This window comes from Cynara cardunculus (genome assembly GCF_001531365.2).
Source record: "Cynara cardunculus var. scolymus isolate 2C chromosome LG 14, CcrdV1, whole genome shotgun sequence".
NCBI lineage: Eukaryota > Viridiplantae > Streptophyta > Magnoliopsida > Asterales > Asteraceae > Cynara > Cynara cardunculus.
This window is the reverse complement of record NC_037541.1, coordinates 14436929-14460354: the sequence shown is the minus strand read 5'-3', so window position 1 is coordinate 14460354 and position 23426 is coordinate 14436929. Positions and strand designations below refer to the sequence as shown.

The 23426-nt window shown below is 35.4% G+C and overlaps 2 protein-coding genes and 1 pseudogene across 10 annotated transcripts; all 3 read left to right on the top strand.

The window, feature by feature from the left end:
* Positions 1 to 658: 658 nt before the first annotated feature.
* Positions 659 to 10566, top strand: LOC112526708 (pentatricopeptide repeat-containing protein At1g79540). 9 transcript variants are annotated; one of them, XR_003070632.1, is made up of 8 exons: positions 659 to 788; positions 1553 to 1622; positions 1817 to 1898; positions 1976 to 2075; positions 4206 to 4296; positions 5313 to 7854; positions 8140 to 8213; positions 9543 to 10566. XR_003070632.1 is itself a non-coding variant. In XM_025137101.1 (4 exons), exon 4 carries the CDS (start codon positions 5358 to 5360, stop codon positions 7737 to 7739), a length of 2382 nt encoding a protein of 793 aa, XP_024992869.1. In that variant the 5' UTR covers positions 659 to 788; positions 1976 to 2075; positions 4206 to 4296; positions 5313 to 5357; the 3' UTR covers positions 7740 to 8112. The 9 variants fall into 9 exon arrangements, 1 of the variants encoding a protein (XP_024992869.1); XR_003070633.1 differs by having other exon boundaries at positions 1553 to 1688; positions 1981 to 2075; XR_003070630.1 differs by having other exon boundaries at positions 1553 to 1688.
* A 7929-nt stretch (positions 10567 to 18495) lies between these two features.
* On the top strand, positions 18496 to 19794 carry LOC112526702 (protein CURVATURE THYLAKOID 1B, chloroplastic). The gene is made up of 6 exons (XM_025137095.1): positions 18496 to 18770; positions 18859 to 18962; positions 19074 to 19160; positions 19242 to 19304; positions 19407 to 19444; positions 19537 to 19794. The coding sequence occupies exons 1-6, from the start codon at positions 18596 to 18598 to the stop codon at positions 19595 to 19597; spliced, it is 528 nt and encodes a 175-aa protein (XP_024992863.1). The 5' UTR covers positions 18496 to 18595; the 3' UTR covers positions 19598 to 19794.
* A 1913-nt stretch (positions 19795 to 21707) lies between these two features.
* Positions 21708 to 23426, top strand: part of LOC112526460 — an 8008-nt pseudogene continuing 6289 nt past the window's right edge.

The window sequence follows — 23426 nt, the reverse complement described above, 5'->3', positions numbered from 1 at the left end:
GTTTTTTGTCCTGTGGTTTGTTAAAAACTGTGGATTTCATCCCTATGGTTCTGAATTTTGATTTCTGTCTCTATGGTGTATAGCTCATTTCTATTTTCATCCCTAAGGCCAAAAAACAACACTTTTAAGTATGAAAAACTAAAATAGAAAATGAACTGTAAACCATAGGTACGAAAAAAGTAATAAATTTTAAATCATAAGGATGAAAAATGTAATGAATTATAAACCATAAAGATGAAAATCGTAATTTCAAAACCATAAGAACGAAAACAAAAATTTTCAACAGACCATAGGGACTAAAAACATAAATTACTCCAAGGGGTTGTTTGGCAGTTGCTAAATGGTTTGTTGCAGAATGATTAAGTGGTCAGAATGATTAAGAAGCTTTTATGATATAATGTAAAATAAAATATAATTGTTTGATAATTGTCTACGATAAAATCAAGACACTTAATGATTAAGAAAAACTCAATATACAAAATCATTCAGAGGTTTTAAAACAAAGACAGACTTTTTTTTTTTACCGATTATTAACGGGTAAACGTTGATATCCGTCGACTGTCGCTCACTCTCAAAGTCAATCGTAATCGGCAATCGCATACGGCATACTCTCTCGCCTCTCTCGCCTCTCGCAGTCTCGCTCTCGCTCTCTGCCTACTCTCGACTATTGACTCCGACTGCCGTCGGTCTGCGGCTGCCCTCTCTGGCTCTCTCGTCTGCGGCTGGCCGGCTGCCTGCTTGCGTCTCTCGGCCTCTCGCTCTCGCTCTCGCATCTTGTGGCTTGTGAGGTTAGGGCTATTTACTTTACTAATTTCATTTCTTATGTTTTTAATTCTTGTTTGATTGCAAAACCTAAGTATGAAGCTGTGAAATTGGTATGTATAATAATGTATCATATATGCCTAAATCCTAATTGAAATCCATGCCTTTTGCTACCAATCTACCATTTGTTAATGGCGATGCATTTCTTTTATCTACTTTTCTTTTCACCTATTTCCATCTAGAAAACATCATATTATCATGTTCCTTCTACTGTCTACAGACTATGTGAAGTATGTAAGATTGGTACTAAGGCTGGATTTACAGCAGCTTAGTCCCCTCTAAATTGACAGCAAAATTGCATAGGCTGAAATATGGTGAATTCTTTTATTTATTTTTCAATCCAAGCTTACCTTCTTGCAAGTTCTGCATAGTTATTCCTTTAGGTGCATAGCAGTTTCTGAAAAACATAAAAGACTGTTCTTGATTATATTAATGTCTTTTAGGAAAAGAATTTGTACATTTGTTCTATTATTATATRTTATTATTATAGAAGTTTCATTGTCAAATATAACTGTTTCAATTTTTTATGGAACTTCTTTCTTGATGATGTATCTGTTAGTTGCACCTTGCACAAAGAGGGGTTATAGTAACTGATTCTACTTGTTTTGCGCGTGTTCTTTTTGCATCATTTCTCTTAGTGCACTGGGGTAAAGTAAAGAGTTGTTTCTGGCATGTACTTAGGTTTCTTTTTTCTTTTTTTACCAAATTCAGTTTCATTTTTTTACACTAGGTCGGAAAGAGTACTTTTCAGTAATTCTTGGAAGTGACGAAGTTAAATCAGGGAAGCCCTCTCCAGACTTGTAAGCGCTTCATATATGATTCCTTGTACATCTTAATGGTTGTGCCTCTACATAATTCTCAAAAGAGTATGTGCTTGTAGTTTCTGCCTTCTTCCTTCCTAACTTGTTTTCACGCCATTATTTGCCTAAATTACTTTTGGTAATTGAGATTGTAACTAAAATGGGTGACAATGATCAAACCACTTGAATATCAGATTTCTGGAAGCTGCAAATAGAATGGGTGTGGATGCATCTTGCTATCTTGTGGTAGAGGATAGGTTCATTATGCATTTCATGGTAAGTTGTTGTGTATGTCATCAAACTTATCTATACCCTGGTAGTAAGATTGATATTCCATATTTCTTTAATCCCAGCCTAGGTACGGGAAAAGAGGTAGAGGAAAGTAATTTGCTGCAGAAACTATCAGAAGCTTGCATAGTTGATTTCTCTTAGATTGACTCTTCAACTGCACAAGTAAGTTTTTTTGTTCATGGGTTTCAACTGAAGTTTTGCTGTTCATGGCATAAGTTCTATACTTTGTATGTTTGTTTAAAGTTAAATGAATACTATTGTTATTAATTGATCTAGTTGTTCATCGAATCAATCAAGCCTATCTCTGGAGTTTTAGTTCTTCATTWTGTGATTAATATTCAAGTTATCATCCACCGCTTTTTGTTCTAATCCCATTAGTTTTTGATGTATATTAACACAATTTCAGTAGCTATAATATAGTTGAACAAACCTATAAATGTGCAATAGTTAAGTGATGATTTGCCCTCACTTGAATGTGCAGTAGCTAATTCACTTGACTGGTCTCCCTTAACTTTGCAATTTTACATATGAAACTCATGATTGTCATTGGTCAAGACCCTAAATATTATTATATGAAACACATGATGGACTAACAGAGTCATGCAATAGCATTTCATAGGCAAATACCTTAAGTGACTAAAAAACACTAATGTGTCTCTCGGTCTATGAAGGAAAAAGCTAGACAATTGTAAATTACCGCACTTGGATGTTTTTAATTGGGCATCATTTGGACTTTTAGCCATGGGCACCAAAAATCTCAGGGCCGGCCCTGCTTCCAAATTAGTTGTAATGAGTACATGTAGCACCCTTATTTTTTTTCATAGAGACAATGCTACAAACTTTACTTACAATTGTCAAAATAATCCGAATGCCATAATGCCATCAAGAAATAGCAGTGAAATCAACTTACATATCATATGACATTTAGAACTAAAAACATCTCAAATAACCAAAATAACCGAAAACATCTGAAGGGTTTGATTCACACTCCATGTTCTGAGAAATATTTACCGGGATTCGAACCCGGAACTAGTCGGATGAAGTAGATAATTGAAAACATGCAATATTGTCTAAAACTCAACCAAACTTTCTCTTTTCCTTATTAGTATCAGTTTTCATATTTTTTTGAGATACATGATACTAGTTAACCGAAAAACTAAGTAAGTTGATGATTTATACGTTATAATACTAAAAACATCACAATTAATGGTGTTAGAAAAAATATACTCTTTTTTAGAACCAAAAGTATATATAATGCATATGGTCGTGGGACTATTTTTGTAGTTTACTTTACTATCATTTTGATTAGTGATATTTAGGGGGTGTTTGGGATTGCTTATAAAAACAACTTGTTAACTTATTTTGGTGTGACACCGGCAATAAGCACTTTTGAGTGTTTGGATAAATAGCTTATACCGGTGCCAAACCAGTAATAAGAAGTTTTTTAGGAAGTTAAACCATTCTAACTTATAATAAGTTGATAAGGACTTTTGTAGGAAAGAGTATGGGGGTGTTTGGGATTTGCTTATTTGAAACAACTTATGCTTTTCTACAAAAATACTTATCAACTTATTATAAGTTAGAAGAGTTTAACTTCTTCAAAAACTTCTTATTACCGGTTTGGCACCGGTATAAGTTGTTTATCCAAATACTCAAAAGTGTTTATTACCGGCACCACGTCGGAATAAGTCAATAAATTGTTTTATGAGCTATCCAAACACCCTTTTCAAACATGGGAAACCATTTAGCCCTATTTTCATCAAATACTGCAGCGACTCGAAAGGAAGGGAAAGAATTGATCTCTCTCACACTGATCTCAATCTTCAGGTAGGGTTTCTCGATCAATGAATTTCTGTATCGGTTTCTATCTTCGTCTATCTCTATCCGGGTTTTTCTTTTTATCTATTTTTCTATCTCGATTTGTGGATCTTTTTTGCTCTGAAAAACCCCAAGTGTTGTCCATTTTTGTTTTCTGTTGTCCACAACTTCATTCTATCAAATGGAGCAAACAGGAGCATTCGCATTGTTGTAATGATCTAATATGTGGTTCGTAAGTTCCATATGTTGATGTATGAGGGAGAAAGGATAAGAGCAATTGAATTTTCACAAGTTTAACGTTAACGGTTCATGCCAAAACCCTCAGCAAAAGAAGGTAATTGAATGCTAAGCGTTTGATTCTGTTTGACATTGCCTGCCTTTTCGGGGTTGTCACTTACATTTTTCTTGATAAGATTGTTTGTCTTTCTAGGAGTGTTCTTATTTTATACTTTTTGATGTTAGCTATCTTTATAGGTTTTATTTTGAAATTCACTCAAGTCCGTAAGTCTTGATCTTTGTGGCCATCAATTTCTAGCAGTCCGGTGATTTCCAGCCTCCATTTCAGGTACAATTTCTCCTCAATCTTCCATGGTTATCGATTTCTCCTCCATCTTCACTTCCATGATTATCGATTCCACAATTTGAACCAGCAAAAGGAGGAGTCTCTGTTTTGCTTCTCCTTTTCCATGGTTATCGATTCCACAATCGATTTCTCCTCCATCTTCACTTCCATGGTTATCGATTCCACAATCACTTCCAATATTTGCAGTTCCACTATCTAAATGATTAGGGTTCTGACAGTTAATTTTCTACTCTATGGCTAAATTTTAGTATTTGTAAGAATTCCAAACCCATTGTTTCAGGGGCAGGGGCATTATATGATATAAAATAGCATTAAACAACGTTCAGGGGTATTCTGGTCATTTTAACAGTTTTGTCCTGTTCTGTCCAGTCTTGTTCTAGTCATACCAAACGTAGGATAGACAATTTAGTCCAGTAGTGTCCAGTCCCGTCCCATCCCATCCCATCCCATCCCATCCCATCCCATCCCATCTAGTCTGCGTACCAAACGCTACCTTAGGGAAGTATAGCATTTATTGAGGTGTCTTTCTGTTACTTGTTAATTTGCAACAATTCTGCCATTTAATCATAATTTTGCCATGAATTATTCCTAAGTTGCTATTGCTTCGATTTATGTTTGAGAAATTTGATTCGGGTCTTCGTGGTTTTCCCCACGTTGGGGAACTGGTTAAGGATAGAAATCTATGTTTCAGGGATGGGAACACCAAAACCCGGCCCGTTGCCATTCCTATTTGAATTGAAATATGTTTGGGATTTTGATTGAAATAAAGTTTTACTTGTTTATTGAAGCTTATTTCTGCTTGTGTTTCATGTTCCAGATTTGAAGCAAGGATCTAAATTCGGTTGTGATTGGTTTATTTCCCTTTTTGTATCATTTTATTAAAATTAATAAAAATTGGCTTGAGGATGAGCGGTACAGCTTTACTAGATTCCAAACCCTGTATGTTTATTTTTCTTAAATAATCGTTGATGGGGTGTTTTTTTAACCTTTTCGCCCAGGGCATCAGAAACCCAGGACCGGCCCTAGACACACGTTGTTAATCCATGAAGAAGTTCTCATCCCTAATTTACAAATCGAGATGCCATTGTTTCTCATCATCATCACCCTCATCGTCTCGTGGAGCTGCAATCTCCAGTGAAGTCCTAAACATCGTCAATTCATTGGAGCCTATGGAAACTGCGCTCGAACAAGTTGTCCCATTTCTCTCACCTGGCATCATCACCTCGGTGCTACAAGAACAACAAAACCCAAGTCTTTGTTTCCGGTTTTACGTGTGGGCTGCGAAACGAAAGCAATTTCGCAGCTGGGAATCTCATAATTTGTTGATTGACATGCTCGTTTCAAGTACTTTGGATATGTTTGATGCTTATTGGAAGGTTCTTGAAGAGATTAAGAGCTGTGGGATTCGGATACCTTCTGATGCTTTCACGGTTTTGATTGATGGGTACTGGAAGATGAATAATGCTGAAAAAGCAGTAGAGTCATTTGGTAAAATGAAAGATTTTGATTGTGAGCCCAATTTATTTACTTACAATTTGATTCTTCATATATTGATAAATAGAGGTATGGTTTTGTTAGCTTTGGCTGTGTATAATATGATGTTGAAGTTGAATTCTCATCTGAATTGTTCAACTTATAGTATTCTGATCAATGGGTTATGTAAAAGTGAGAAGACCTCTGATGCACTTGAACTGTTTGATGAAATGATGCAGAAAGGTATTATGCCTAGTAAGGTCACTTATACTATCGTGCTTTCGGGGTTATGTCAAGCAAAGAGGATGGATGATGCTTATAGATTGTTTAATAACATGAGAAGTAGTCATTGTAAGCCTGATTTTATTACATACAATACTTTGGTTAATGGGGTTTGTAAGTTGGGTAGGATGGAGGAAGCTTTTGTTCTTTTAAAAGCTTTTAACAAGGATGGTTACGATCTTGATTTAAATGGTTATAGTTGTTTGATTGATGGGTTGTTTAGGGCTAGGATGTTCAAAGAAGCCCATGATATGTTTCAGAAAATGATGGAGGCAGGCATCACACCTGATGTCATCTTGTACACAATCATGATTCGAGGGTTATGTGATGCTGGCAGAGTGCAGGATGCATTTGAGTTTTTGAGGAATATGAGCAGTAGAGGATTGGTACCAGATACTCGAGCGTATAATACCCTTATCAAAGGGTTCTGTGATAAGGGCCTCTTGGACGAAGCTCGCTCCCTCAAACTGGAAATTTCAGAGGTTAATCAATTTGCAGACTCTTGTACTTATACTATTCTTATATCTGGCATGTGCAAACATGGTCTGGTGGGGGAGGCACAAAACATATTTGATGAGATGGAGAAGCTTGGATGTATTCCCTCAGTTGTTACCTTCAATGCTCTTATGGATGGGCTTTGTAAGTCTGGGGAGCTTCAGAAAGCTCATTATTTGTTCTACAGGATGGAGATTGGAAGAAATCCTTCATTATTTCTTCGACTTACTCAAGGTTCAGATAGGGTTGTTGACAGTGGAAGCCTTCAGACATTAGTGACAAAGTTGTGCGAGTCAGGGTTAACACTTAAAGCATACAAGCTTCTCACACAACTTGCTGATACGACAATCCTACCAAATATCACGACTTACAATATCTTGATTAATGGCCTCTGCAAATCAGGGAAAATCAATGGTGCTTTAAAGCTCTTAAAGGAACTTCAACTAAAGGGAAAATCCCCTGATTCAGTTACATATGGAACACTCATTGATGGTCTCCAAAGCATTGGCCGAGAGAATGATGCTTTCATGCTGTTAGAAGAAATGGTGAAGAATGGGTGCACACCTACTGCAGCAATTTATAGGTCCCTCATGAAATGGTCTTGCCGAAGAAAGAAAACCTTTGCAGCTTTCAGTCTCTGGTTGAAGTTCTTAAGTAGCACGCTCAAACGAGAAGAAAAGACGATGAAATTGGTTGAAGAGCAACTGCAGAAAGGAGAAGTGGAGAGGCCTGTTCGGTTATTACTTGATATGGATATTAAGTTGGGAGATTTTGATTCAGCACCTTATACAATATGGCTTATCGGATTGTGTCAGGCGCACAACACAGTGGAAGCTTTAAAGTTGTTTGATATTCTCAAAGAATACAATATAAATGTCACCCCCCCAAGTTGTGTGATATTGATCGCCACTCTTTGTAAACAAAAAAAATTGAACTTGGCTATTGAAGTTTTTCTATATTCTCTGAAGAAAGGTTTCATCTTGAAACCACGAATTTGCAACAATTTGCTCAAGTCCCTTGTTCATTCCCAATACGAAAAAGAGCATGCTTTTGAGCTTATAAAGAAGATGGAGTCTTGTGGATATGATTTAGATGCCTGTCTTAATGATCATACAAGATTCCTCTTAAGCAGTTGTTGGAGAACACAGGATACAGGAATTATTTCAACTAGATGATCATGCTACTAATGTCTTATAGATGACTCTCTTCAGTTTTGGTTATTCCTACACCTCTTTCCACAGCTGTCACAATTGCAGAAATTCTCAAGAATGGATTTTATCGTTTAAAAGAGTAAGGAAGTTTATGATTCTTATTGAGGACTTGTATTGAACTTGACATAAAATACATGATTGATAAATTTTAAAGCCATTGGATCTTATGGGATCATTGCAGGAAATATTATATGTAGTTTTTTTACTTTGTGGAGAAGAAGAAAGTTATAGAAGCTATAAATGGTAGGGGACGAGCTTTGCTAGATTTTCAAAAAATAGCCACAATTATTGCTTATTAGTTGTTTTCAATAAATCTTGGTGTGTGAAATTATAATATCCATCTGCTTTTTTTTTTGTTATTTAGATCAACGTGTTACTTGGGAAAAGCAATACATTTGCGGAGGAGGAAAGGGAGCTTGCAAATGGTGCAGAGCAAGGGTAAGACGATACTTTCTTGGTCTCTGGATATGGCTGCAAGTCTCTGAAATAATTAAGTTGGTTGCTTTCTTTTGGCGTTTTGTTTCATGATGAATCAGGTAGCTTTGAGAGCAAATGCTTATGAGTAGCGATGTTATTAGCATAGTAATTTATGCTAATTTAAGTTCGTGATTCCAATATGCTTGCTGCACGTATATCTTTCTTTTTCTTGCAAGTTCTCTAGGTTCTCAATAGTAAGACAAACCCATATCATAGTGGCTCAAAACACTTTCCTCTTAGATTTCTTTTAACAATAAAAATGTGTTCTAATAAACTAAGGGAAGGGGGCAATTACCAAATGCTTATGGACAAGAGAAATTACCCTCACTTACCTTATCATGGAACATTCTCGGCCATCAAACTGGATTTCTGGTTAGCATCTTAAACTCGGTAAGCACTTGCCAGGTAAGAATCTTTTTCCTCACTTACCGCGTAAGATTCTTGGTCCATGTCATGCTCAATTGGTTTAAGTGATATTAGTAAGGGCTTATCCAGTAAGGATTTAGTAAACGGCCCGTAAATCTTTAAAATACAGTGTTGAGGTTGCGTGTAGTATTAAACTTCAACTCTTCAATATGTAGAAAAATGTTCAGTTTCTTGCGTTGAATTTAACTGAGGCAAATGTAGTGATTGCTTGTCAATTTTCATTGTATTTGTTTAGTCCTTGGAAGGATATTCCTTGCAAATTAAATAAAAAAATATTATGGCAAAAAGCACACTAGTTGTTAGAAGGATATTCCAAAATTCTCAGCTGCATACAAGAACATGAGCTTCACTGTTTGGGATAGAATAGTTCCTCTGTATTTTCTGTAACCTTCTTCACTGTTGCTCATGTTTTCTGGTCTTAACTTCATATTTATTCTCTTGGACATGGTAAATGGTTTTCTGATCTTAACACCATAGGCATGACAGTGGTAAAAGGTTTTTATGGTTGGAATGTTGACTGAAAATATGTTTCCGAGCAAATGAAATCACGTGCTTTAAAAATTTGGAGTCGATTCAGGTTTTTTGCATGATTTATTTGTTAATTTGAACTTTATCTGCGGTTATGAGATCATATATTCTGTTTAGTGATTGTGTTTTTGGTTCTTGTACTGCTGTTTTTGCTATGGTTCTTAGACTTTTAATCTTTCACATTTAAGTTGCTTTCGGTTTTTATAGAATGTTGAAGCTAGATCTATTGATTTAATACTATTGCAAGTCCACTTGAAAAATGTATATAGAGGTGGTTATATTGGGTAAGTGCATTTAAGTGGTAAAAATCATTTAATAGGTTTTATTTTGTTATAGGTTGATTCAAGTTCTTGTTCTCTTGGACATGGAAGACATTATCTTGGAGTTGGTTGGGACAATAATACAATCTTCAGTCTGATTAGTTTCTTGGACATACTAGCGAGATCGACCCTCGATGAATACTACGGACCGGAAGCATCTGAAAGCATCGAGGCACAACCCTCAACTTGTTTATGGCTTTATACTTCAAGATCAGTCAACCTTCCGCCTACCCTGATTCACCACTTGTTCATCACATGACACTAAAATAAAACGAATTGTTTGAACCATTTGGTTTCAGCAAATGAAAGATTTAACATTGGTTCAATTTTTAGATTAATCCTGCTCTTCTGTTTTAAGGAAGGGGTTCTACAGCTGCTGTTGGGGTTGGGTGGCAACTGTGATTTGCAAAAGATGCTGTCAATTGGTTTGGTTTGGATGTATGGTTTTAATGCTAATCTTTCGAAGTTAATTTGTAAAAATTTGGAGGTCACAAACCTGTGACTTTAGACCAATAATGGCTCCTATACTATGGGCTTTTATAATGCTTCAGATCAGGTGTAGAGTTTCTGTCAACACGTCCTTGTTTTTCTCTCTCTCAATGCAATGGTCACTACAGGTTTCATGATGTCTGGATTAATCTTTTGTCTATGGCCTCCTTCTGGACGAAGTAGATTTGTTGGTTGTAGTTATAAGACTTACCATTAGCTGCTTGGTCCTGATTGAGTCATGTGAGTCTATGCTCTTAAGAACCGATTATATGGAGCTTCACTATTTGTATCTGTGGGATATGTTGGAGCTACTGGTTTATCATATACATTTGGAAGGCTGGTATCTTTTTGGTGTGAGGAGTTCAAAGGCAGATTTATGGAGTTTTTCGAAGAGTTATTAATCATGCCTTGGGTTTTCTTAAAGAGTTATTTTTATTGTTCTTAAATGGGTTTTCTAGAGATGGGCATTTGGGTTGTTAATTATCTTAGTGGTTATAAAGTTTGGCCTATGTTAATAGTTATTTAGAAACATTTTTTAGGATGGCATTTTGTTTCTGAGGGTGAGGGGTATGTCTTCATAAGTTGTAATTTTTGCGTTTCTTTATTAATAAAGTTTTTCTTGAGGTTATGTCCCCTTTTTCCAATTTTTTTCTTTCTAGATAATCACTTTATCCGCAATTGGATTTTATCCGCAATTGGATTTCGTTTTTAGTTCATGACATTTAAATTGGGTTCCCCATTTATAGTAATAAATTTTATTTGAATAGAACTCTAGAAGAATGTTATGTGTGTTGAGGCCGGGGGTGTATTTTATGAAGATCCTTAGATGGGAGAACATAGCTTTGGTTATGTTGTTGCGTACCTAAAATAGTGGTGAACCTTTTAACCCAAGCTTGCTATGTCTTTCCATTTGTTTTGTTAGAGTCATTTAGTGGTGTAGGTTCGATTTATTGAAGCACTTATATGTGATATGAAGAATTTGTGTGATGAGCATTAGTAATTGACGGTACATGTGTATTCTTGTGTTAAATTTCTTTGATTCCACTATTATTGTGTTTAATTTTTAAGTTAAATTTATTTGTTTTTTAATACACCAGAAGTTAAGTTAGAAGTTATATGTTTTTTGGTGTTTGCTTTTGCTTGGTCTTGACTCAAACAGACTTTATGATTACTAGTTGCTTGGTTTTAATTCAGACAAACTTTCTTGGTTTATGTTTAAGTTTTAGGGTTTAGGGTTTAGGGTTTAGACTAAAATCATTAGACTAAGTTAGAAAGTTCCATAAAAATGTAAAATACATGAATTTTTTAAACTAAAATCATTGTTATCAGTTCCTAATAAACAATAAAATACAAGTTTGATAAGAGACTTTCGATAAGGATTGGAGGGCCGAGGGAGTAGGAATTGCTTTTTAGAGACTAAAATTGGACTCCACAGTTGTCGTTTCTATAATGATCTAATCTAAATAACATATTAAATGGCTAAATGTTGTAATTTTCGGAAGAGAGCATCATTGCTACTTGCTTGTTAAATAAAATCTTTAAAGAGCTTTTCTTTCTCACATCCCATTTCTCATGATGCCACTTCCCTGTACTACCTATTGCATTAGGTTACAAAGTTGATTTGTCAAAATGAACAATTAAAATTTGTATGCTTTCCTTCATCTGGTTAAACATGTCTCAGAATTGGTATATCATGTTCTATGTTGGATGTCTTGTAGGTTATTAGTGGTGATGCCTTTTTTCTTATAAAGTTAGTGATTGTGGGCTTATAGTCAATATGTTGGTAGTCTTCGAGTTGTGATTATTGTGTTATTGACTACTCATGACTGATTGATGGAAAAGTAGCATTAACTTTTTATTCTCTGTTTACACCCTGTTGGATTGCAACATGTACATAACTAGTATATCTATACTACATTATTAAGCTATAAGGTACTGTTATTTCATGCACAGATTTAAAAAATCTCTTAAAGACAACTCATGAAGCTAGATATACAAATTTTTGATGCAAGGGTTTTAAACCCACAACACCAAAACACAAATTGGAAGCTTTAAGATTGGCTTTCTTGCTCATAGACTTTTACATTTCGCTCTCTCATCTCCGCCAAAACCTGTTCGGTTATACTCAGAGTTACTTTCTTCTTAAGATATGTTTTTTTGTAACACCGATGTTTTATTTATTACCAAATGTTTGTGGCTTTTGAATCAGGAGTCATGGTAGATTTGGAATGAAGAAAAGTTGTGTTGGAGGTCAGCCAAGGCATTAAGAGACCTCCGATGCAAGTTCGATCACTCGAAAGGCCGTAGTTCAGCTTAAAAACACAATACAGTGCCAAGCTAGCTGTCAAGTGAGTTAAACGCACTTCAAACTAGCGCTAGGAATTTTTGGGCTCGCTAGTATAAACTAGTGGTAAAACTAGTGCCAAACGCTGAAATTCTCGGGCTAGTTTCCACGCTAGTTTAAACTAGCGCTGAAACTAGCGTGGAGGCCTGACCTGGATAAAAAGATCGAAAATCGGGGTTTTCATCATTTTAGAGATAACTTCTTCATTTCTACTCTGATTTAAGCGATTCGTTTTCCTATAGATTCTTTTTTGAGCTCTTCAAGACAAGAACAATGATGATTAATGATTCCTTGATGATTTTGGAGTTCATAGAAGTTGAAGGTAAGATCACATCTTTGTCCTTTGAATCTAAGGTTTGGTTCTTTTGCACCAACAACTCTCATTCTCTCTAGGTTATTTTTTTTATGTTTTGGAAGAAAAGGAAGTTTTGTTGAGAGATTTGCACCATAGATTTGGAGGTGTAGTTTGAGGATTTCATCTCTTCACCAAAGGAAGCTCAAGATTGGGTAAAACCTAGATTTAGCCTAAATCTAGCAAGTGAATTCAAGTTGATTTGTGAAAACTATGTACATGTCAAAAAAATGTCTATTTTGATGTATCGAAATGTTTTCCTTGATATTTAACAAATGTGGTTATTATTTGACGAGGTTTGCATATTAATAATCAAGTTTATAAATCTTGAGAAATGACCATACTTGGGGGTTTTGGACATATAAGTCACAAGAATGTGTCATTTTGATGATTTATTGTACAAGTAGAACTTATTTGATATTAATGCATCTCGGTGTATTTAGTCTTATAAATTGTTTGGAAAATGCATGTTATCGCGTTATGAGACATTTTGAAAATAATACAATATGTTTTCATTGGTAAATGGTTTGTCTCAACCAATGATGGATTTTTGAGTTAATCACGTCTTGGAGCATGTATTTATATAAACGTTGGTTAAGTACGTTTCATCCCTTTTGATGACTTATATTTCATAGTTAAGGGAATTGTTGAGCTTTGTTGGTGATTTTAGTGTCATCGGGCCATTTAAGTGTAATTGGAAGTAACAACGAGTTATAAGAGGGTTTTATTTTGTGTTCTAATACAAGTCAGGAGGTGCGGAGTGCATGCTTGTTATAAGACGAGTATGACCTTGGTGGGAGTTAAGGGGCTGCACCCCTTGCATTGTAGTAGAAAATTGATCATAAGGACCATAGGGTCTCTGCTCGTCCAGAGGGACTCTGGTTGGCCTTGTCTCTGGTTGTTAAGGACGACCTTGAGTCTAGTTATTAAGAACCAAAGGCTCTGGTTCCTTGCCTCTGGCTGTTAAGGTCCAGAGGGGCTCTGGTCTGCCTTGTTTTTGGTTGGTAAGACCAGAGGGTCTCTGGTCCTTAAAGGCCGGAAGGGCTCTGGTTCGTCTTGTCTCTGGCTTCATGTTTGGAACGGTTAAAACATTTTTTTAACTGTTCACTACATTTAATGTGCAGTTTTATAAATGTCCACTACTCCTAAAATTGAGCCATGATTATCATTTCTGTTATTTTTTATGAGCATAAATACCTTTTATGCTTATGTTTTTAGAGATGGGTTTTTTGAACAATCATAATATACTCTCTAGCAAGTTTGCTCTTGTTTTTGTACCTAAAAGCGAAAGTGCTCTCTTGAGTGTTATCCTAGATTGAATTTCGTGTAACACAGATATAGAGTCGAAATATCAATTCAAAAAGTGATCTCTTACACGATTCTCAAGTAATCCGGTTCTTGATCGACCAACCCTTTTCTGGTCCTATTTTCTCTAACAAGCTTTTGGCTCAGTTTTGACTTAAATGAGTCCTGGAAACATTTGTTCGGTTTAATTTGTTATATATTAAGCTTTTGGAGTTATATACAGTTATGGCATGATTATTTGATATATTACACGTTTTGGGTGCGTTAATCATTCAATTAGTGTCGTGTAATTTTAGACTGTAATGCAATGGGTTCATAGGCATAGGAGTCGGTTTTATGGATTACGTGATGGATGAGATTTTCAAATCATAACTTGGAAATAAGCATTGTGATTATTATGTAATTTCCAACGAGTTTAATTTGAGATTCTTTTTGTTTTATTGGAAACTAGAAGGACACTCGCACAATGCAGCGAGATACATATTGGTTTTAATATTTCATTTTATATTTTGGCTCTATCGATGTTATAATACGATTTTACGTGGTTTTGAGAAAAGAAAATATTTTTATTTTTGAATAAAATATAAATTTGAAGATATTATAAAAATTTGAAAGAATTAATCAATATTAGTATCAAATTAACTATTTAAAAGTTCTCGTTTTTGTGTAATTTCTTTAAATCAATTTCTTATTAAAATTTAATTGAAGTTCAATAACGAACTAATTTATTTTTGGTTTAATAAAATAATTTTTTAGATAATAATTAAATATTCTATTAGAACTCAATGATTATCTTAAAAATGATGTTTATCATGTATTTGATTATGTTTATCTGTTGTTAGTTGCACAAATTCAAACATGATGCTTTAAGAAGATGTACTCACGTACATTGTACTTGTAATCTTGAATTTTAAGTAATATGCATCAATAAATAGTATTTTACGCATAAAAAATTATTTTTAAGAATTTTTGTCAAATGATTTATAATATAGTATAGATAGGCATTGTGATTCTTATGTAATTTCTAATTCATCCCTTACTGTAGCATGGAAATAGGTATTGTGTTATTAAGTAATTTCCAAGTGAACGAGTTTAATTTAAGATGTTTTATTAGAAATAGGCATTGTGATTATTATGTAATTTTTTAGTCTATCCCTTACTGTAGCATGGAAATAAGCATTTATTTATTATGTAATTTCCAAGTGAACGAGCTTATTATCTCATTGGACTATATACTGGATTTTGTTGATGTCATCGTGTATCTATTTAACTATAGACTGGATTTGGTTGATGTTATAGTATGCTTATCAATGAGTAAGCTTCTATAACATTGGTTTGTGGCTTATTTATGTATTTCGTCACAACAAATGGTAAATCGGGTCACCCCAGTCATCTTCAGATTGTTTTATGCCCTGCTTGCTCATGTTGAGTATTGAGTTTTGGTTGCGTATAATTGGGTATTTTCATTAACGAGTTTCCATCAAGAAAATGGTGGGCTTTCGGAAAGATATTCCTTTTACGATAAATATATTTTCCAAAATTTAAATTTAATCAGCGGTCGTTCAGTTTTATCGTCTTATGATTATGATGAAAACTGTTTGAACTTACTAGATGTTAAGCCTAACCTTTTTCATTTGCCGGCATGTGCATCAAGTCTGTGGGAAATGGTACTAGCAACATCGTGATGAGATGGGTGCTAGATAGTTGCACGAGAAGGTTTTAGCTTATCGTTGATGTCTTGCGCCTTTGGAGATAACGACAATCATTGGGTTATAGTAACATCTGACCTTAATTTAGTCTTTATGTGAGGCTTTGTCTATCTTTTGTTAATGATGATTTTAGATTCGATATTCGAGGTAATTCAAGTATTGATTATAGAAAATGAATTTACCCTTATTTGTTATATTAATGAAAATTGTAAATTGGTCGCTCTTTCCAGATTTAAGAGTGTTACACTTTCTATCCCCAAGTTTATGTACGTGAATGCCTATTAAATAATAATAATAATACATTGTTGAATTCAAATTTGATTCTATGTATAGGTTTTGTTTCATGCAGGGTACTCAACTTTTGCAAACCTGAGCAACCCACATAAGAGCTAAGAAAGTGTTAGCAAAGAAGTGGTCAAGCTAAGAGCTATGGTCTTAGATATGCGAGGATCAAATCAAAATGCTTCTTATACTTCAAATGTTCATGTGACATTAACACAATCGCCCTAAAGTAACTACCAAGCCTCAACCTCTATAGGTATCTTTCTATCTAAAACTTACTTTCTAAATATCAATTTCCGGGTGTATAGAATTAGAAACCTTTTTGATGGATTGCTATGGCCTAAGAAGCTAGAGGGAGTCCTAGGATTTACCTGTTAGACTAGTCAAAAGATGGATTGCTATGGCATACTAAATATCAATTTGATTGCTCTGCCTTTTGTCAGATTGCTCTTAGTTTATCTGGTAATTTTGTAAAACTTATTAACATATATATAACTTTAAACTTACATATATTTTTTACGTGTAGACGGTGCCCAAGGATGAAACATGATGTTAAAGGATTACACTGAATGATATTTGACCAAGATTTCTAGTACTTGGATACTTTGTTTTGTAGTCATGAACATAAAGCATATATTGAGTTGTACTCAAGTTCTTAGGGCTCGTATTTGTTTTGTTTCTAGAAAATATTATATAAATGCACCATTGCAACGCTTTATAGGTTTGTAAGCAAAATGTTGGATAGGGATAAGACTTATTAGAACATATTTTGGTGCTAATACAAGTATGTTATATTGTATACTCTTTTAGGATGCTTTTTAGTGTTAAATAATATATTTTATAGGACCCTTGAATTTGTTTTATAATTATATAACTTGTTACAACAAACATTTTGGTACTAATACAAGTCTTTTTGCGACATTTAATTTTGTGCTATATAACCACTTATTAGGACACTCATAAGGATCCTATTTTATATTCTATTAGGATGTTTTTAGTGTTAAATAAAACATTTTATAGGACGCTTGAATTTGTTTCAAAATCATATAATTTGTTAGGTCGTTTAATTTTGTCTTTAAAACGTTTTGTAACGTCTTTAGTTAGTATGCCCATGTTTTTGGTCTTATAAAATGAATGGTCCTATTAGATAGTTTTTTAGGACGCCAATGGGCCTCCTAATATGTGCCTTTTGTTGTAGTGTCTTTTAGATAGAAGACGAACAAGGAGCTTGGTCTTACCGATTTGGTTAGAGGTAGAAGGCCATATAGGCCTCTAGGGGCCATGGCCTTTGAGCTTTTTGGTTCAATAAAAGTATATATATGTATGTGTAGATGTGAGTTATTATGCAACCTTTTACATTTGTACAACCAATACAACTCAATTTCAACCGTCTATTTAATTTGATGAATATGTAATTTCATAAAAGTTTCTACAGTCCATAGTCCACTAAAGTCTAAAGTTGTTGATTCTTCATCGTCACATGCTCACATGACCATATCGGCCAACAAACTTATACGAGCAACTTATGAACAAAATTACAATCTCCAATCTCCATTATTGAAATTATAGACTTGTTGATCTATCCTCCCTCCCCGTGTTGACCACTCTCGAGTGAGTTGAATCTCGACCTCCGATTACACCCCTAAATCACAGGGGCATTTTCATTCTATATTTTTATTCAAGTTTTAAGATGTTATTGTTTGAAATTGTTTGATTAATGATTAGGTTCAAATTGTTTAAATTTGTTTGATACTTTAATTGGGCTTAAAATGCTATTACTTGAGCCAATGAGCTTTTCAAGCGGTTGAATTTAGAGACCACAATGAAAAGTTAGATTCCATTAACGGGGGAAATTTTATTGAAATGTTGGAGGCACTTGATTAATGATGTTTGACATTTTCATATTTGACGTCTAGTTTTAGAGTTTTATTACGTTTTAACTTTGAATAGTGTATTTTTTGTATTTTTGAAAATATATAATATATCATGTCTTGCAAGTATGTTGTCACTCTTGTTTAATCAAAAACATGGATCTCTCCCCGGTGGTCATATTTTGATGTGTGTGCCATTACTATATTTGTGAGTTTGAGTTAGTTCTTGCATGCATGTACATTGTTTGTGGTTGATTATTGTTGACGGATCTTTGTTTACACACTGTTGTATTGGGTTGTAAACATTTGGATTTCGGTTAGTTTATTTTAGACCATTCGGGATCATTGGTTGTTTGAAATATATAGGAAGGACACTGCTAATTGGGCAAGGATATAGAAGGCCGTACGTTTAAGTGGCATCATATCTTATCTCCCCCAATCAAAAACCTGCTATCCTATCCAAAAAGACACGTCAGCACTATCTTGATGATCGAAAATGTGTGGCTGTCCTTTGTTATGGCTTAGCTTCCATACGTTTCAATGGATTGGATCTCCTCCAAGCTTAATTTATGACGAGTATTGAGTAAGAAAATATCCTAACTTGTTTGTTTTCTTTATCTTAGGTAAGAGACTCAAATTAAAAAACAAAGAGCGACAACATATATATAGCAAATCAAAAATCGCTTCTTTCAGGTGAGGGTAAGGCCCGATTGAGAAATGGCAACCACTGTACATTCCATGTCTACCAACTCCACCACCACCACCCTGATTGACGGCAAGGCTCCTCTACGACAATCAGCTGTCGCTACATCCTCTCAATGTGTCACCCTTCCGTCTCTTCCACCGCCACCTCTTCAGCAGCAGAACCGTGCTTGGAAGGCCACCGGCTACTGTTAGTTTACTTGCTACCACTTTACTAATATGGCCTTGCTAATTAAGATGGATATACAGTTTAGCTAGTTACAGTTTATATATATCAGGTCGAAAGTTAGCCCGGAATGTTGCTGCCATGGCCACTGGAGAGGCATCCCCCGAGGTTGCCTCAACTGACCTTCCAGAGCTCATTAAGCCAATTCAAGAGGCGGTATATATATATTCTTTCTCATAATTATATACCAATTCTGCTTTCTCTATATAATTTAATTACCAACAAAATATTCTCATATTATATACATATATATATATATATATATAGTGGGACAAAGTGGAAGATAAGTATGCTGTGAGTTCTCTTGCAGTAGCCGGAGTTGTTCTACTTTGGGGTTCCACAGGAATGATCTCGGTGAGCACAACCTCTTATATATCTTCTTCAATTGATAAGTAGTAATAGCAAATTAACGTTAATGATTGTTTCTTGGATCAGGCTATAGACAGGCTTCCACTAATTCCAGGTGTTCTTGAGCTCGTTGGAATCGGTTACACAGGCGTAAGCTTAACTTTTTTGGCTCTTTTGATTTCTTGAGAAAGTGAATGCTCTTATCTAACTCATCTATTATACTTTTTTTTTTTTTGTGATGGTTTCCTACAGTGGTTTGCATACAAGAACCTGGTTTTCAAACCTGATAGGTACTTCACCTTCAGTTTTGATCAATATATGTAAATTAGATCTGCCCAAAAATAAAATTAATGCTTGACATTGATTAATGCTGGTTTTTCAGGGAAGCTTTGATAGAGAAAATTAAATGCACATACAAAGACATTATTGGGGGCAGCAGCTAGTTGATTGAGTGGGAATTTGAGTATCACCAGCAGCAGCGCCAGGAATGATATCTATATTTTACTTCTTCTTCTTTTTTTGAATTTTATATCAATAATAAAATTCTAACCATGTGCACATGTATCCATGTAATTCAAATTTTCCATCCCATTCTTCCAAACCTTGTTATTTTATATAGTAAACTGCATTTTCTTGTTTTCTTCAAGTAGCAATTAGAATATATTTATACGGTTGGATTTACGTGAGACCAAGGGTTTTTCGTGAGACCTGTAAGACTAATTTATGTTCATTGATCAAATTTATAAACTAATGATCTAATGGTCTAAATTTGCAAGGTGTCAATTTTGTAATTATTGAGAAGTCTCGTGGCGTTTATAAATGTTCAGATCTGACGATTGTAAATCTAATGTAAGAGTTGAGAATTGGTCTTACGGGTCTCACGAAAAACCATTGGTATCACATGATCCCAAGCCTATATCTATATATATATGTATGTATATATATATATATATGTATGTATATATATATATATATGTATGTATATATATATATATATATATGTATGTATGTATGTATGATGTATTCGTTAACTTCTTCCGAATCCTATACTACAAATTTGACATAGGCTATTACATGCATATTGTAGTATAAGAGCTTGATTTGAATAGAAAAGTTCACGCATTATTAGACAGAATACAAAGACTATAAATAGTCATTTACAATATACATACAATGGTAAGGAGAGATCTACGGCTAATTCTATGATAAATAATATCAATCATAATAACTATCTAAATATAACTTAAAGGAGAAAAAGGAAATACAATTAACATGATCAACGATTAGTTTCCTTAATATGCCCCCGCAAGATGGAGGATCCGTCCGAGACTCCAATCTTGGACCGAAGGCGGTTAAAAGGACCCCACCCTAGAGGTTTAGTGAACACATCAGCAAGTTGATCATTAGAATGAATGTGTAGAACCTGTAATGAACCATTAGTCACCTTTTCCCGAACAAAGTGATAATCAAGTGCCACGTGTTTCATACGCGAATGATAAACCGGGTTGGCACACAGATAAGTAGCACTAGCATTGTCACAAAATAATGTAGGAGGTTTAGTTGCCGATAGACCCAACTCTAATAGTAGATGTTGAACCCAAGATAGTTCAGCTGCACCGTTTGCTAGTGCCTTGTACTCCTCCTCGGTTGAAGAACGAGAAACCGATTTTTGACGCGATGAACGCCACGAGATGATGTTGGAACCGAGGTAGATAATATAGGCAGTTGTGGATCGCCCCCCGTCGACAATTCCACCCCAATCAGAATCGGTAAACGTGGTAAGGTCAATTGGAGAGCCACGGTTTAGAAACAGACCGTGATGAATAGTGCCTTTCAAGTATAGAAGAACCCGCTTTAAGGCTTGCCAATGGAGTTGAGTTGGTGCATGCATGTATTGAGAGAGTTTGTTGACTGCGTAAGAAACATCAGGTCAAGTGAAAGCAAGGTATTGGAGGGAGCCCACCAGTTGGCGATACGGTGTAGGGTCAGTGGTAGGTGAACCATCAACAAGAGAGAGAGAGAGACTCTTTAGAGCTAATTGGTGTGGCCACGGGTTTGGCTCCATCCATTTTGAACTTGGTTAGTAAATTCTGCACATGAGCATGTTAGGAGAGAAATAAACCAGTAGTGGTTTTAATAACTTCTATACCAAGAAAGTGTTGTAGCATGCCAAGATCTTTAATGGAAAAAAATTCGGAGAGCGTACGAATGATACGTTGAGTAAAAGGATTGTTGTTGCCGGTCAAGACAATATCATCAACATATACCAAGAAATAGGAGATAAGGCCATCCCGGTTGTAGATGAACAGAGATGGGTCGGCCAAGGACTTGCAAAAACCGAGTTAAAGGAGGAATGTGGCAAGTTCCATGTACCATGCACACAGTGCTTGCTTGAGGCCGTAGAGAGACTTCCGAAGATGACAAAGGTGATTTGGAAAATTCGGATGGACATAGCCGGGTGGTTGAGACATGTAAACATCCTCATGTAAGGTGCCATGCAAGAAGGCATTGTTAACATCGAGTTGCCGGATGGGCCAGTTTTGAGATAAGGCAATGGCGAGAACCGTACGGATAGTTACGGGTTTAGCGACCGGGCTGAACGTTTCAAAATAATCGTTGCCATGTTCTTGAAGGAACCCTTTGGCAACTAGACGAGCCTTGTATTTATCAACAGACCCGTCGGGACGTCGTTTGATGCGAAGTACCCACTTGCAACCGATAGGTTTATGTTATGAAGGAGGGACAAGTTCCCATGTGGCATTTTGTAGAAGGGCATTGAACTCATTATTCATCGCCTTTCGCCACTCGGGATCTTTTAAGGCTTGATTGTGAGTTGTTGGTTCAAGTGTTGAAGAAATCGGATGTAGGGTAGTGTGGTTAACAAAGGTGGAGTTATAATACATGGAATTTGGTTTGCAGGTGCGCGGGGGTAGCGGGGAAGGTAAGGGTAAAGATTCAAATGAATCTGATTGAGGAGTGGTCGAGGATGTAGAGAGAGATGACGATGAAGGTGAGGTGGGGGAGGAAGTGGTGTGAGATTTGGTTGTGTTTGGAGAATGGGTAGAAGTGGGAGAGTTAGAAGTGTTGTCAGGGGAGGATGTAGTGGAGGGTACTGGTGAAATAGGAGAACGAGGTTGGGTTGGTATAGGTGGTTCGAGTGGGCCTGATGGTGGGATGAGTATGGATTGGGTCGGGTGAGTAGAATGGGGTGATGAAGGGGAAGTGTGGTGTTGGGCCTTTGGAACGGACTGGGATGATGGGATACCAAAAAAGTCGTCCATAGTAGGAATGGTCATAAAATGACTTTGAGATTTAAATGGAAATTGGATTTCAATGAATTCTACGTGTCGGGAGTGGTATAGTTGTTGGTTTGTGTAATCATAGCATTTGTAGGCCGATTTAGATGATGAGTAGCCTAAGAATACGCATTTTTCTAGGCGAGGGTGAAGTTTGGATTTTGCATACGGGCGAAGCCACGGATAACATTGTTAGTGAATGCCCAAAAACCAATCATATGATAAGTGTAACTTTGAGTTTGTTTCATGAAATTGATAAATATAAAGGTATTGCCCATTTTATTATGTATATATTATATTGTGTTTTAATTATTCATAATAAATAACCTTAGAATAATGTATTCTAAATGTCCCTAGTTAAATATTATTTCGGGTTTAAGGTTGAAGTAATATGATAATGACTAACATATGTATGGATTCATATAGAGATATCGAATCTGCATATGGGTACAAAATGGAGACTTTGTGTATCGGACGTGACTCGTATGAGAACACTTCATTAGATGTCATGTGAGTGTCATAAGTGTTTCTCATATGGTCAATGTACATGTAATTCTTTGACTTGAGAACATGGAGTTTGTTATGTATGAGTAATGTATTTTGACATTTATCTAATCATTCTGTAACTGGGTGACATAATGATAGTTGGGTATGTTGCATATCACATGATAGAATTAGCATGTATCGAGATAGAATTTGTCCCTCCTTTATGACGGGAGTGATGTCTCTGGGCCCCTTGATAAATATATACTAAAGAAATGCATGCATGCTTAGATAATTGATATGAGATATCATTATCTATTTTTATTAGTATGTTAAGGAATCAAGAAACTAGAGATTGAACATAAGAAAATGACACATTCAATGTCTCGTGTTCAACCTGGACATCAAGGACAAAAGAATTAGATATGTAAAACCAAAATTGACTACAAACCGATAATTTGTTGTATCACTAATTCTCGTCATTTGGGTAACG

Coding starts and splice junctions, on each gene's coding strand:
- LOC112526708 (XM_025137101.1), top strand. CDS start 5,358: ATGAAGAAGTTCTCATCCCTAATTTACAAATCGAGATGCCATTGTTTC.
- LOC112526702 (XM_025137095.1), top strand. CDS start 18,596: ATGGCAACCACTGTACATTCCATGTCTACCAACTCCACCACCACCACC. Junction 18,771..18,858: donor TTGGAAGGCCACCGGCTACT/GTTAGTTTACTT, acceptor TATATATATCAG/GTCGAAAGTTAGCCCGGAAT. Junction 19,161..19,241: donor GTTCCACAGGAATGATCTCG/GTGAGCACAACC, acceptor TTCTTGGATCAG/GCTATAGACAGGCTTCCACT.